Source organism: Dermacentor silvarum, unplaced genomic scaffold (assembly GCF_013339745.2).
Source record: "Dermacentor silvarum isolate Dsil-2018 unplaced genomic scaffold, BIME_Dsil_1.4 Seq988, whole genome shotgun sequence".
Taxonomy (NCBI): domain Eukaryota; kingdom Metazoa; phylum Arthropoda; class Arachnida; order Ixodida; family Ixodidae; genus Dermacentor; species Dermacentor silvarum.
Window position 1 is genome coordinate 42211 of NW_023607061.1, and position 15904 is coordinate 58114.

The following is a 15904-nucleotide window of genomic DNA, read 5'->3' on the forward strand; positions in this document are numbered from 1 at the left end:
GTGACGTAGTTCTTTTCCGGTCGGTAAGCAGCCGCTAAACTGGCATTGGCGGTTAATTCGTACATCGTTTAGTGCGTACCTAAACGTAGTTCCCGGCCGACTACGTATTAACGAGGTTTGTCTAGAGACTTAAAAAATAATCCCTTTACAGTGCACAATATATATATACAGGGTGTCCCAACTACCATGCACCAACATTTAAAGAAAGAGCAATTGCGTTACTCGAAGAAAACCTAGCAAATATTGTTTCCAGTACAGTGCAGCAGCCGCCAGTAAGATTTTCGTTACCGAGATTCAATTAGGTAATTGTAATGAATTATCCAACTCGAGAAGTAGTGTCCTAATTATCAAAGTGTCAATAAGAAAACTGTAGAGCAACATGAAAAACTCCCAATACCGCTTTCTGTTGCTCAATACATGCTACATAATAGTGTTTTTCTGAGCATGAAAGATGCCCGTGAATTCATGCAAAGTGCTTCGAGCGGCCAGTCACGCAGCAATTTTGCGTGTATTCGTGGGCTTCTTCGTTGCGAAATTTTCCTTCGGCACGAAATTGACGGTGTCCCCGAAAAGGACGATCCGAGAACTTTTTCGCATAGTTTCATCATCAGCCTATATTTATGTCTACGGCCGGGCGAAGGCCTCTCCCTGCGACCTCCAATTACCCCTGTCCTGCACCAGCAGATTCCAACTTGTGGCGGCAAATTTTTTAACCTCATCACCCCACCTAGTTTGCTGTTGTCCTCGACTGCGCTTACCTTCTTTTGGTATCCATTCTGTAACTGTAATGGTTCACCAGTTATCCATGCTACGCATTACATTGCCTGCCCTGCGCCATTTCTTCCTCTTGATGTCAGCTAGAACATCGGCTATCCGCGTTTCCTCTCCGATCCACACCACTCTCTTCCCGTCTCTTAACGTTAGGCCTAACATTTTTCGTTCCATCACTCTTTGTGTGGTCCTTAACTTGTTCTCAAGCTTCTTTGTTAACCTCCATGTTTCTACCCCATAAGTTAACACCTGCATATTGTTAGCCCCATACGTTAGCACCAGTCTAAAGTCATTTATTTTCTGGCAAATCCGGCATTTCAGACTCTCAAATTGTAGGACACTTTGGTGGTCCCCGTCAAGTCCGAATTATCGTTCGGCAACAGGTAGGCAACAGCAAGGTGGCAAAAGTCAGACATCCCGGTGTGAAATGGCAGGAGTGCTCACCGTCATCGAAGAACTGGACGTAGAAGGAGAGGTCCGGCTTCACTTCTGTGACCACCACATTGCGGTAGTTGCCCTTGCGGTCGGTGATCACCTCCTGGGGCTTGGTGTCTTCGGTCTCTTCGTAGTCCTCCCAGATCTGCACACGAGCCACATTAAAAAAAGGCACTTTTTAAAAATCTGTTTTCTTTGAGTTATAGTGCTCAAAACTTGTAATTTGCTATAATGCATGTGCTTAATCCGAGTATGACATTCATTTTGTTTATCTCATTTGGCACTATATTATGCAAGCTTCCTTTATTTATTTCTCCAAAAACGTTTGCGAAACCTCCATCTAGCAGATTTCGCTAGACAAGGAAAATCAATAGATCGATCCCACCGACCGATCTGCGCATGCGCCGGTTTTCCGGAAGTAGCACTACCACCATCTTGGTTGTAGTCAACTAGTCAACCACACCACCGCACTGACCGCAGTCCGCGCTCGTTGAGTACTGCGCACGAGCTTCCCAGACATATCTGCAACTCCACCACCGAGAAACATTCGTCATGTATTTAAAGAAATTACATCGGCTGTTCATTGCAGCATGCGAGGCGAACGTTGAAAAGTGCCTGTTCCTCTTTCCTTTCGGTTGTTACCCGCTCATAACGCGTTGAGTATCGTATTTTTTCGAGCTTTGTATGTAGTACATGCTGATGTACGCGGTCGTTTTGCGTTACTATTTTTGCGCACGTGCATCTCGGTGACTGCAACGTTATGTTTGCTTAGCGACGGACATAATGGGATTTGTATACCTGTTGGAGACAGGTTTGAAATGCGGCGCCAAAACTTTCGTTCCTTACTTACCTACATGGGTTTCGCGCACGACTTGCAGACTTCGGTAACAGCGATATCTAGAAGTTTGGAAGTTCTTAAGTAAGCTAGGCGGCGTTTTTAACATAAAAACGCCGATAGCCAATCATCGCCAAGTCATCGATAGCCAATCAATAGCTAATCGATAATTGATCAATAATCAAGAAATTCCGGAAAATTCTGGGGATGACTTGGCAGTGCTTAGCCTAGCCCAAATACGTAGCCAATACCTTGCGATAGCCAATCAATAGCCAATCAATGGCTAATCGATAATCGATCAATAATCAATAAATTCCGGAAAATGCTGGGGATGACTTGGTAGTTCTTAGCCTAGCCCAAATACGTTGCCAATACCTTGCAATACCCAATCAATAGCTAATCGATCAATAATCAATAAATTCCGGGAAATGCTGGGGATGACTTGGTAGTTCTTAGCCTAGCCCAAGTACGTTGCCAATACCTTGCGATACCCAATCGATAGCCTATCAATAGCTAATCGATCAATAAACAATAATTTTCGGGAAATGCTGGGGATGACTTGGTAGTTCTTAGCGTAGTCCAAATACTGGCCAATACCTTGCGATAGCCAATCTATAGCTAATTAATAGTTAATAAATCATCAATCAATAATCATTAAATTCCAAAAACTGCTGGGATGACTTGGTAGTTCTTGGCCTAGCCCAAATACAGTGGAATCTCGATGATACGATCACGGCTAATACGAATTTCCGGATGATACAAATTTTTCTTAGGTCCCGGCCGAGCGCCATTACATTGCAACGTGCTAGAGAACGGTTGTTACGAATCGATTTTCGACCCGTGTCGGTTGATACGAATGAACGCCACCCCACCGACGGCCGCGAAAGAGAACAGTGCGCAGTCACGTGCGTTTTCCCTTTCTCTTTTGGTGCGGAGGCGCGGACGCGGCGCCAGACAGCGCGGAAGCCGCGACTGGGCGCGAAGAGTTTGAAGCTGTGGCGCTTTTGTTGTTTTTGTGCTTTTCTTTTTGTCTCTTCGCTCGCTGCAGCGGCCGCGCGTGGGGAAGCGCGGCCGCCGCAGCAAGCGAAGGTTCGTGTGGTCTATCGCTTCAACGGAAACTGAGCGGTGTAAGCACAGCGCATACGAAGGTCAGAGCCGTGTGGAGATCGCTTTCAAGAAACGGTGCGCGCGACGACACCGACAGCCGGCACAGGCGCAAAGTACAGGAACGCATTTGCGGGCAGAGTAGGAGCCGCCCCCCCCTCCCCCCCCACTCCCTCCCTCCTGCGCTACCTTCAGGCTTTGCTCCTTTCGCGTGGGGAGATTGCGTCACCAGTTACCCTTGCGCTCGGTTGCAAGATATGCATTTGGCGCCGCAGCACAGCGTCGCCTAAAACGTCGCCCCCCTCCCATAACCCCACGGCCTTTTGCCAATGCCTCCTTTTTTTAGGAGGCATTGCCTTTCGCGCAACGGCAGTCACGTTTGCTCTCCGCTGTGCATTCGCTGTCCGTGAAGGTGCGCGTTCCCCCGCGCGCTTTCACTCGCACATACGGCGCGCGGTGACGACTTTATCGCCCTTGGACTCGTGCTCCACGTCTCATACTCCTCGTCCGCCTCGCCCTCGTTGATCTCCTCTTCCATCGGTGGGCGCACCTCGTGCTCGCTACCGCCCTTGTCGGCGAGATTTTCCCGCGGAAGTCGCAATTTCGTCTCATGCGGCTGCACTGTAAGCGGTATGCGTATACAGTAGAACCCCGCTGTTACGTTCCCGGGTGCTGCGTTTTCCCGGCTGTTACGTCGTTTTCGGCCGGTCCCGGCACAGCTCCCATAGAACCCAATGCATTGGTAACCCCGCTGTTACGTCGCAACTGTGGGACCGTTCCCGCATCATACGTTGCGAACTGCCACACCGCGCCGGCCCGAGCGGCCATTTTGACTTTTCATGTCGCTTGCCTTGGTTGCTTGACGATGGCATTGGCAGCCCAAAGTGCTGGGGGCGACATTTATTACGTATTTTCGGTTTCCGCCAGCAAAAGTATGGCCTTTGATATCCGCTTTTGCTATCTAAAGATGATGCCTATGACGCGTTGCGGCCCTAAAATTGGTTTTGGCTCATAGATGTTCCGTATAAAGTTCAAAGGCGATAACGCCGTCGCCGCGCGCCGTATGCTTTCTTTCGCGCGCGAGACGCAGTCGTCGGCTCCCCTCGCACGTTTTCACTCGCACATACAGCATACGTCGCCGCGCGCCGTATGCTGTATGTGCGAGTGAAAGCGTGCGAGGGAAGCTGCGCGGCCGTATGCTGAATGTGCGAGTGAAAGGTTGCGAGGGGAGCCGACGACCGCGTCTCGCGCGCGAAAGAAAAGCAGAGAGGAAGCGCGCCTCCTTCTGTTGCGCTCGAGGCACCAGCGAGGGAGGGGGGGGGGGGAGGGGGGGAGCGGGCAGCGTTGTGCTCTGGCATCATACTGCGCGGCGGCGCGCGCGCGGTCCCGCGGGCCGTATCTTGAAAGCGATCTGCGTGGGGGCAGATTCTACGCAGTGTAGGTGCGTCGGCGGCTCGTGGCTTTGTGCGTGCTGCGTGTTCTCGGCGCTCAGTTTGGGTTGAAGCGATAGACAACAGCACGAAGGTCACTTCGCTCGCTTCTGCAGCGACGCTTAACTGCGCGTGTCCGCGCTCATCGAGTGATGTGTTCATGTTTGCCTGTGGGCGCTGACACCATGTTTGTTAATTAGTTAATAACCGAATGTTTACAAGTTTATACAGACGATAAAACTATTATTCTTTGTATAGCTCATCGCAATCGATACTTCGGCTGTCGGACGAAACTACTTTTTGTCGCACGTAAGAATTAAAATAATATTGTGTGCAGTTCAACACTACTCCCATTTCTCAATTTTTCCTGTTTCCTGGCTCTTGCGTTTCCCGGCTCTTACGTTATTTTTTTACGGTCCCGTGAAAAACGTAACAGCGGGGTTCTACTGTACATGGAGTTCTATGGGAGGGTGAACGGGAGTCGGAAAAGGCCGCGTTGTAGCCAGTTCTGCACTATAAACGGTTACGTTATAAGTGGTCTATACTGTAAATGCTTTTTACGTACGTGTGCCTGAGTGAGTTCACCTCTTGACTCTTTAATTTAGCTAGTTTTAATTGTGTTTCGATGATACGAATTTCGGCTAATACGAATTTTTTTCGTGACCCCGTGAGATTCGTATCATCGAGATTCCACTGTACGTGGCCAATACCTTGCGATAGCCAATCAATAGCTAATCAATAATCGACAAATAATCTATAAATTCCGGGAAATTTGAGTACACGGGTGTTTTCGCATTTTGCCCCGATTGAAATGCGGCCGCTATTCGTCCCCGTATTCTCACGCTGTGTATTACCAGTACCACCTATTAATCCGTTGGATCCACCACTCTCGAAGCTTTCGCTCTTTAGGAAACACAGAATCAGAAGCCTTTGTCCCTTGTGTGGTTGTTGTACCAGCCAGGAACGCAGCAGGTCAATCCTCCCATCGCACGATGGCTCTACACGAACCATAAAAATTGCCAAAGATCGTTCGAATACAAAACGCACAGGCACTCCGGGCGCCTGGAGCGGCCGGATGACTACATGTACCAGCATGCACCGCGGCAGCGGTGGCGTCGTGAAACTGGCTGGTGGGATCGGTCTATTCCTTGTGCAGGATTTGAGGAATCCAATAAGACCAAGTGACAAATTATAATGTGATTAATCACCTGCCTCTAAGGAAGTCTAACAAACTTTTCTGCAGTACCTGCGGTATGGTGAAGTTTTCTGTCGTATGGTGGAGTTTCCTACTAAAATTACTTGACAAAGCTCTGACGGCAGCTCCAAGCATGGCAATGATGGTTGGTACATAGATTTGACTAACCTCTGCACTTCGGGCATCAAACGACATTGTGATATTGCAGATTGATCCCCTTCACCAAAATATTGCACTGTGAATGCAACAATTCGCAGTAAACCATAATTTCCATGCTAGCCGAACAATTGTAGCACTTAAGTTTCTTCTAGTAATTCTTGTAGAAAACTATGTTTAGTTATAACTTTTCCTGTCACATTATTGCTTGTGTTACACCAAAGTGGAATAAAGTCTGCAGCTACCAAGGACAATGCCCCTAAAGGTTTCGGGTGACAACATTGGCATCACATCAAGAGGAGTTGGCATTAAGACACTAGCCTTGAGCCGCTGCTGCTTGGCTTGCTCTTCCGCCAGCTGGAGGGCGCGGTAATGGACAGACCGCTCGGCCGTGAAGTGGACCGTGGCGAGCCCTTCCTTAACCAGAGCCACCGACAGGTTGACGCCCTCGACGGTGAGCCAGCCGATGAAGTTGCCCGCCTTGTCGATGCCGTCGGCCACCACCTCCACCTCACGCTGTAGGCACAGCGACTTGGTGAACTGCAGTGCTTCCTCGCCAAACTTCTCGCCAGGAATGGTCTGGCCACCCTGTTGGCGGCCTGCCCTGGGGCAAGAGATGCCTGCAAGGAGGAGACCACATTATACGCACCATCTTTGCCACAAGACCTCAGCCAGGAGGGATCCGCAGTACTGCATTCTCTTCATTTGCCATATTTACGATGGCACATTAGAATAATGTGCCATCGATTGTAACACGAACGCAGACTTTCCTACTGAGAGAAAAAACAAAAGAAAAAGAAAAATGCAATACCCTTGACTGTTTCTGACCAGATTTTTGGAGGCAAGAAAGAGAAATTGAACTTTGACTTCACTTGGCAAAATAAAGCTTAGAACTCTGAGGCCCAGCGTGACAAACTTGCGGCGCTCGCAGGAGCTTACAGAACCTGTCACAAAAGTGCGCTAAATCAAAGCGCGCGCAGCACATCAGCCAACCCCCCAACGGAGCAAGTCGGCCCGTGGCAGCTTCGACAGAGGGAGAGAGCGCATACGCCACAGACAGCCGACGCGATCAACAGTCTAGCAGCTTCGACAAGATACGCGAAGGTTAAGAGAGAGAAAGAGCGCGTGCGCCGAAACACCCTCTCACCCGGCGAGCGGAGACAGAGAGAGAGAGAGAGGACGACAACCCGGCTTGGGCCTACGGATGAGTCACCACCCTCCTCAACGACGCTCCGAGGGCCGCGGTCGAAAACGCGAGAAATGTCTAGAAGATTCCCAGGCTTTCTCATGCTATGGGAGCACGACTCGTCCGTAGGTTCTAGAAGCACCGGCGAAGGCAATAAAAGCACTGTGTGGGAATCAGCAGGGGGATCAGATCGCACCGGTGACGAGATGTAACGCGAAAGTCTGCAAGCAAGTCTGCAAGTCTGCGGAAAAAGGGGATTTCCTGGCAAGCTAGTCGACGAGTTCCTCTAGAGTCTGCATTTCCGGAAGAAGTTCCTTCTTCGAGATTTGCCTGGAGCTACGCCAGAGATCGTCCGGCTCAAGACCAGCAACTCGGTCGTTGGACCACAACCAGCGTTTTGACAACTCTGGGCTCTGTCATTGGACCACAACCAGCGTTTGCTGGTGCACCAGAGGTCCCCTTGTTGTCCTTGCTTTCGTGGAGTTATTTTCGAAAGCTGATAAGTCGGCTTTGGAATTTGGCCCAGCGTTGGCGCCTTGTTCACGGGGTGTTTGACACTTGGCCGCTGAGATTAAAAGATGGCATTTGAGATGTGGGGAGGGAAGGGGAAGCACCTCTGTGCTGTCACGGCGTAACGCCGTGAAGTCACAGCGTCAGACATCGATCACTGCAAATTTTCATTAACACAAGTGACAAAAAGGAAAATAAAATGTTTCTGCTGTGCGACTCCAGTGCTGCATTGCGTGATATGTTGTCAAAGGTACATAAAAAGTGAGTTGGCTATATTGGATGTGAATACACTTGTAAAAGTGACATTTTCATTATAGTGCGGTACCATTTACAGTTGCCGTCAAATTTTTCAGACTCCAAAAATTCGGACTTGTTAGATGTTCCGGACTTAGCAAATGCAACGTCAGGGTTCCCATCGAGCTAATGCATTTTCGAGACCGATTTTTCGGAAAGATTTAGGCCGTGAAGTTCCTATTTTCCGGACTAAATCACTCGTTCTGAGCCACGTTACCAAATCTTATGAGGCCTCCACGTTGGATTTTCCGCTGGCTTGGCTTCCAGTGGCCTGCTCTATAACCTCCAAGATTGGGAGGCACTTGCTATGAACAGAGAGCGTGCGCCATCCCCTCGTCTCAGAGAGCATGCGTGCTCTTTCTTAGCTGACAAAATGATCCAAGGGATGGCACTTTTTCTTTTTCCTTTCTTTATTTGGTCGGCACTATCTTCATAATCACTGAATGCGGGATCAGCTTGTTTTTTTTTTTCCTTTCTTTTATTGTTTTTTTCTTTCTTAAGTTTCAGTTGCTGTTTTGAACGTGTTGCGTCTACAGAACAGGTGTGTCTTAGAGACATTGTCGCATCTTTGTGTGCGTGTGTGTGTGTGTGTGTGTGTGCGGCTTCGCATTTGTGTGATCGGCGCCGCCTCCTGTGCCTTCACGAGAGCCAAGTAATGGGCAGCGAGGAGGCGCTATAACCGGGCTCGTTTATTCGATCTCCATGGCGATCTCTGGCAATCAATATCGCCAATGCAGTGAGCTCTTGTCGACTCTATACGGAGACGAGGTCAGTTTTACACAAATCTAAGCAAATTGATCGCCTTCAAGTGTAGTATGAGGCAGGGCATTACTAGACATTTTTTTTATGCCACTCTAATATCCCTGTCACACTGGGCATTCTAATGTCATTAGATTCAAATGACATTCGGTGCAGCAAATGCCATTCGACCCGTGGTGGTACTACACAGAATAAAAAAATAATGTCATTTGGTCATGATATCAATAGCCATATTTCCAATACAATTGGCAAGAACAGTACAACAAGGTATTGGTGAGTGTTTGAAAAGTCAATCTATGTATTTTAAAATAAATATGAGGCGTCGCTTCACTGAAATAACACGCATTTAAACTTCTATTTCAGAATGTCTGGCCACAATAAGCCAAGACAAGGCTTAGCCAGCTTAGTAGCCATAGCCGATAAATTGAACACAAACGATACGACTGACATGGCGGTGCTGAACGATGACGCTCAGCTTTAGCAGGTGAAGTGGATAGTTGCTATGTACCTTGCTTCGTACGTGTACACAGGCGCCCGTTTGTTTACAGTATGGCTGACTCGTAAAGCGACTGCGGCCAGACGTCACTGAGGTGCAGAGTAAAAACATTTTCTGATAGCCTGCCCTACAGCTTTTCTCGCTAAAATTACAGATGCCTTAAAACACGCAAAATAATTTCCTTTTTTACATGAATGCATCTCACTTTACGAACGCTCAATGTCATATTTTACCTTGTCTCTGGGGTAGAGAGTACACATTCGCTTCGAGTGCAAAGCCGAATGAGTTTCTCGCACTCATTCGATTGCGGAAGTCATTCGATTCGAATGGCATTAAATATCGCTGTGTAGCAGCTGAATAATGTCATTCGAGGCTAATGCCATTCAGTTCGAATGACATTAAATCGTCCAGTGTGACAGGGATATAAGCCTAATAAATTCAATTTTTTTTTGTGTGTGTGAACAAGTTTTGCGGACTGATAGATTTTTCAGGCTACTTTTCGGTCCCCTCGAGGTCCGGAAAATCGGTCGACGACTGTATAATGCTGATTTTTCAGACACCCGTGACATGCGCTAAAGGTGGTCAAAGCCGTATTACGTTTACCACCACGCATGAGCTGCATTGGCCACCCACCATCCATAGTCGCCATCCATGAGGATGTCACTAGCAACCACACATTCGGCTGCAATGGTTACAGCAAGCAGTAGTTCCATTTTGACTCAGTGCAAGGCGTGCACGCAGGTTGAGAAACAGCGCAATCATACCACAGCCTGCACGCTCATGTGAAACCCGACAGTTATGCTGCAATGGACTATTTGTTGCTGCCCAGCTCACTGGCAAGAATACTAATACAGTAGAACCCGGCTGTTACATTCCCGGGTGCTGCGATTTCCTGGCTGTTACATCGTTCTTGGCCGGTCCCAGTATAGCTCCCATAGAACCCAATGCATTGGTAACCCGCATCGTGCATCATGTTCCCGCATCATGCGTTGCGAACTGCAACCCCACACCAGCTAGAGCGGCAATCTTGACTTATCATGTCGCTTGGCTTGGTGGCTTGATGATGGGACTGGCCGCCCAAAGTGCCGGGGGCAACACCTATGATGTATTTTCGGTTTCCGCCAGAAAGCATGGCTTTTGAGATCTGTATTTGCTATCTAAAGATGGTGTTTTCGACGCGTTGGGGCCCTAAAATTGGTTTTGGTGCACAGATTATCCGTATAAACATCAAAATTGAAAGCTGGGCGAGTTGGTGTGGTTCCATCTTAAGAGGGGTCCGTATAAAGTCCAAGGGCGATACCGCCACACGCCGTATGCTGTATGTGCGAGTGAAAGCGTGCAAGGGGAGCCAACGACCGTGGCTAAATCTGGCGCACGTAATAAAGAAAAGCAGGGAGGAGGCGCACCTCCTTCCATCACGCTTGAGGCACCAGGTGGGGGGAATGTACTCTGGCATCAACTGCGTACTGCACGGCCGTGCGGGCCGTATTTTGAAAGCGATCTGCGTTGGGGGCAGAGCATAGGCAGTGTAGGTGCTTCGGCGGCTCGTAGCTTTGTGCGTGCTGTGTGTACTCGGCGCTCAGTTTGCATTGAAGCGATCAACGGTATGAAGGTCACTTCGCTCGCTGCTGCTGCTGCACTTCCTCCCGCCAGTGTTTTGACAGCGAGTGTCCGCGCTCATCGAGCGTGATGTGTTCATGTTTGCCTGTGCGCGCTGACACCATGCTTTTGACGCTCGCTGTCAAAAACACTGGCGTCACTGGCGTGAGGAAGCGCGGCAGCAACAGTGAGCGAAGTGGCCTTCGTGCTGTGTATCGCTTCAACAGAAACCGAGCGGCAAGGACAGAGCACGCACAAAGTTATAAACCGCCATCGCACCTAGACTCAGCCCCCAACGCAAATCGCGTTCAAGAGAGGGCATGCGCGGCGACGCAGTGCGCAGCTGCTGCGCCCCCGGCACCATGCGCGTAATGGAATATGGCACATTTTTTCCCCGCTTTCCTTTCTTGAACGCGGGAGATTGCACTGCGATCGTCGGCGCCGAAGGCCAAAATGTGCCTGGAGTGTTCATACAATTGCTATCATAATAAAAATAGGAGACGCACAATACGATTCAGCATCCAATACAGCGTCTGACACAATCGTACCCGCCAGACGCCATATCAGATGCCGAAGCGTACCGTGTCTCTCCTACTTCACGGCAGCAAGCTCCGAGTAAGATCATTATGCGAGGAAAAGAAAAGACAACTTCTTGATTGTAAAAGTGGGGGTGTGTTCACTACACGAGTGTGTTCATTATGCAAGTAAATAGGATAATTTTGAGTTTCATTTAATAAGAGTAGACTGTACTGTATACCTTGATCTCTATGTGCCTAAGTTACCAATATCTTGCTACATTCTTGTTATTCAATGCTTCGAAACCCCCGAGCCTGTACAGCAATGTGTTTTCTTGCCTAATACTTACTTGTAAGCAATACATTTTGAGAAAAACGATATATGGCTTTTTTTTATCGATTCGATCCAATGGCCGCTTCGAAATCTACTATACAGTATTCGCACACCCCTAAAAAAATGTATCCCCTTGAGGCATGATGTCAACACTGGTGGATGCCTGTTTCACCCGCAGAAGTACAGCAGCTGTGCGCAACTTGTGAGGGTTGTCTGCAGAGCGAGGCATGGTGGCAAGTGAAAGTGTGGCACTGACCGGCCAAGAGGAAGGTGGCGAGGCAGTTCTCTCGGGGAATGTAGAGCCGGAGCCGCGACCCGCTCGCCACAAACTCCACTACTGCCTCCATCTTGCCCGCCCTCTGGAGGAATGGCAGGAACTGCTTAGACTTGGCCAAGTCCTGAAACACAGACACGAGACAGTTGGAGTTGCTTCCAAAGTCCGAGGGCATTACAGGAAGGACTGGGCAATCACAAGCACATGTGCAGTAGGAAATAAAATGACTTCGTCAACAATTAACAAAATCAATGAAAGACCTCATGAGTGGCAGCCGTGAAGCTTTTGATGCCGGGGATGGAGGCATTTCCAGTCGATCCTAGTTTTCAGGTTGAAAGAATTGATACACGCATTACCGTATTTATTCGAATATAAGACGAGGTCTTTTTCCCAGAATCCGTATCCTCAAAGTCACCCCCGTCACCCCCCCGCCTTATCTGCGAATTTTGCCTATAGGTGTGGCTTCACGGCAGTGCGAATTTCGCTTACAGTGTGGCTTTACGGCAGCGCACGCCGTAGTGCCACGAAGCCACACTATAAGGAGAAATTTGCGCTGCCATAAAGCCTCACCGAGAGGCAAAATTTTCAGATAACCCGCACTCCCCCACCCCTCTTTTCATGGTCGCCATTTTGCATTTTGGCTGTGTAATTCAGTATTTCAGGCGATCCCCGTCGATTCTCTATAATCCGTCGGCTACCCTGTATCGCCTTATATTGGCTGTGAATACTAAAACTTTTTTTCTTGAGTCCCCCAATTGCACCCTTGCCTTATGGTGACTGCCTTATAATCAAACAAATACGGTAGTAGACAGTTTTAGTTTAGCGTTAACAGAGACATCCTTCTTGGAGTGCAGTCCCCGTGCCGACTTCTGCGCCTTCATCTCAGCAGCTAGCAGGTCATTGTAGTGTGCCGAGCAGCAGGGTTACGGGAAATAGCGTTACCGTTCCGCAAACGAACTTTGCAGAAAGAGAGTTTTAGTATAGCATGATAGCGTAGTTTACGTGCAGGACGCTATGCCATTACGCTTTGAATTTCTCATACATAGGACACCTAATTCTATGTGTGTGTGCGTCCGGAAAGTGCGATAAGCAGCGCAATGGAAGCCAGGAGCGCGTTGTATCTTTACTTCACATGTCTGTCGATCTGCAACGAAACAGACAAGCAGTACAAGCTGTCTACCATAGCCTCCGAAATCCTCCCATCTCAGAGGCCATATGCCGTCGTCGCGCCTATTTCCCGACTTTATCGACAGGTGGCGCTCACATCTCGGAGAAAATTTCTTTCGTTAGGCTTAGGCGCGTTCGAAACGAGAAGCGATCTCGAAAACTCCGCTAAATTATCCATAAAAACATATTGTCGATCCTGCCTGAAGGTAAGCGAAAGCCATTTACACAGTCATTTCCTACCAACGAAGTGAATTATTCAACAGCAACTCCAAATTCAGTTCGAAGCGGGCGGCCGGGACCACTGCCATGTTTTACGTACACTACGTAAACACGCTAACACGGTAATGTTAACTCTGAGAAATAGCGTGCGCACGGTAAACGGTATGGGTCGTTTAGCGTTCTGCGCATGCGCATTTCGATCCCGCTATTCCGGTACGGCCGCTATTGCGGTAACCACGCTAAACTAAAACTGTCTAGTTTCTAATGTGCACTTTCAGTCTAGAAAAATTTACAAAAGAAAAACATGTGGATAAGAATCAAGTACAAAGACCAAAACTGCAATGGTGACAAACTAACAATTGTTGGCGTTCAAGACTGGATTTTGCGTGAACATGAAGGGTTAACGGAAATGCATAGATGGCACGGAGCTGGTTGAGCGATTCATGTTTTGCCACGGCAGCGGGGCAATCGGCAGTGGTAGATACCATCACATTCTGAGATTTCTTTGGCTCAGTTTGTTTTTCCCTTCAACTATTTGTATTTGATACACATGAGAAAAAAATACAGTTGATCCCTCTTTCATAGGAATCGGTAGAACATGAAAGTGAAACGTGTCTTCACAGAAGCTGTTGCATGCTTGCTTCATGAACTCGTGGTTCGCTGCAGCGAATGACGCACGATTGCGAGACGGCGACCATGTTGCATGTTTGCTTCGCGCGCGGCATCCTGTTGGCGAATGGAGTTGAAACATGTCAGGCGACTCAACGCGCTGACTTGCCCGCGAGAAATTGATAAGGGCATTCTAAGCCGCGTGTCGGTGCATGCGTCCGTGGCGTAATGGTTTCAACGTCGGGCTTCTGTACTAGAGGTCCAGGGCTCGAATCCTGCCGTCTGACACTTTAATAATGTTTATTTTATTACAGCGCAAGCTGTTATGGGCTCATTCCAAAAGCCATTTCGGTTCGCGATGATGCTGCCGCTGGCATTTAGCCACTGTAACCGCTATCGCTACAAATGCCAAAAAAGTACACGTTTCCCGCCGGGATCAAACCCACGCTAGCTGCGTGAGTGCCAGATACTCTACCACTGAGCCACGCAAGTGCTTACTATCAGCCAGCGGAAATGCTCTATAAGGTAAGCGCGCAGGGGCACAAGACCCGAGCCTCGGCCAGTATGGTGGCGCCATCTAGGTAAGGTGCCTGCCAACGTAGTGCGCGCAGGCACAGAGGACAATATGCGATTCAGACGAGGCGCGCAATCAACGCGCTCCCAAGCTGCCGAGCCTCTGCCAGTATGGTGGCGCCATCTAGTTAAAGTGCCTGCAAACGCAGCGTACCCGACATGTAAGTTGCAGTTGTAAGGCTTGATCGGGCTCAGCAGACTGCTGTGCGGAGAGCATTACAAGCCGCAGCTCGCCGTCGACGCCAAGCGGACAGTTCAGATCATTCTCGTCAAAACAAGGCGAACAGACTGCCGCGAAGACCCTGTTGCGCATGGTGCCCAAATTGGAGCTACTCTTGAGCCGCTCCACCAGCTTCTGCTGTTGACTGTGCTGCGTGTGCCGTGCAGGCCTGACTTCTTTTTATTTATTACACAGTACTTCGTTGGAAATGACGAGTTTACAGTCATGAAGCCGTTTACACTTAGTTCTTTATTCTATGGCTACACCATGCTGGAGTCTCCGCAGCGCTACGACTACCGAAGCGCTCCCTGTCGGCACTCGTTAATGTCACAATGCAGTACTTCGCTTCACCACTCCCAGAAGGCGAACGTTACATCCATTACATCCGATGCCAGATATCAGTCGTGAAACCCAGGACAAAACATTTTCGTGTTAAAATTTTGAGATTCGCACCCCCCCTTCCCACCCCCCTAGCAAAAGCAAAAGAAAAGCAACAGGGAGAACGTACCCCAGCCAGGTCGACGACCCTGTGGACAGAGACATCCTTCTTGGAGTGCAGTCCCCGTGCCGACTTCTGCGCCTTCATCTCAGCAGCTAGCAGGTCATTGTAGTGTGCCGAGCGCTGGTCATCGTCCTGTCGGTACCGGACCACGGTTGCCAGCCCCTTGCCTACTAGTGCTTCTGCAACGTTGCTGTGTGGGAGAGAGCAGCACATTAGGTTAGTGCAGTGACTATACTTCCGTATATTTTTTTATTGTCATGCATGTGTACAAAATTACCACTAGGAGTGCTAGCCAACGCTGCTCACGGCCATGGCGGCAGACATGGAACATCCTTTCAACCACAGTGCCATGCAGTATGTGAGCTTAAGGGGGGACGCGGGGATCAGATCGCGAAAATCCCGAGAAAAATCGGTTTTTGGAAACCCCGCATTTCGGTATCTGCAACGCCTAATCTACGCTGTATCAAAATGGTTTGGCTGAAAACGTGCTAAAAGTGCCCGAAAAAAATTAATTTGTCAGTGCGCAGTGCGAGAAAACAGCTTTAAATCGCGCAAAATCACCGCCGTTCACGGAGCCATATCTCGTATTTCCCGCCACCGAGCGCCGCCATCTTGGTATCGTTCGAAAGCTCAAAGTTTCGCCGCTCAAAATTCGTCGGTCGTCGCCATCTTGTAACAAATGCACAAACACAAAAGAAGCGCGGGTCTGCTGGAGGTAGTC

At 49.0% G+C, this 15904-nt stretch overlaps 1 protein-coding gene across 1 annotated transcript in view; it reads right to left on the bottom strand.

Moving 5' to 3' along the window:
• Positions 1 to 15424, bottom strand: part of LOC119435888 (staphylococcal nuclease domain-containing protein 1-like) — a 32598-nt gene extending 17174 nt beyond the window's left edge. The window contains exons 1-4 of the mRNA XM_037702586.2: positions 15190 to 15424; positions 11876 to 12017; positions 6248 to 6546; positions 1216 to 1351 (exon numbers count right to left, since the gene is read on the bottom strand). Coding sequence (XP_037558514.1) covers positions 1216 to 1351; positions 6248 to 6546; positions 11876 to 12017; positions 15190 to 15396 — 784 coding nt within the window. The 5' untranslated portion in view covers positions 15397 to 15424. The remainder of the gene's footprint in view (positions 1 to 1215; positions 1352 to 6247; positions 6547 to 11875; positions 12018 to 15189) is intronic.
• Between the last annotated feature and the right edge of the window lie 480 nt (positions 15425 to 15904).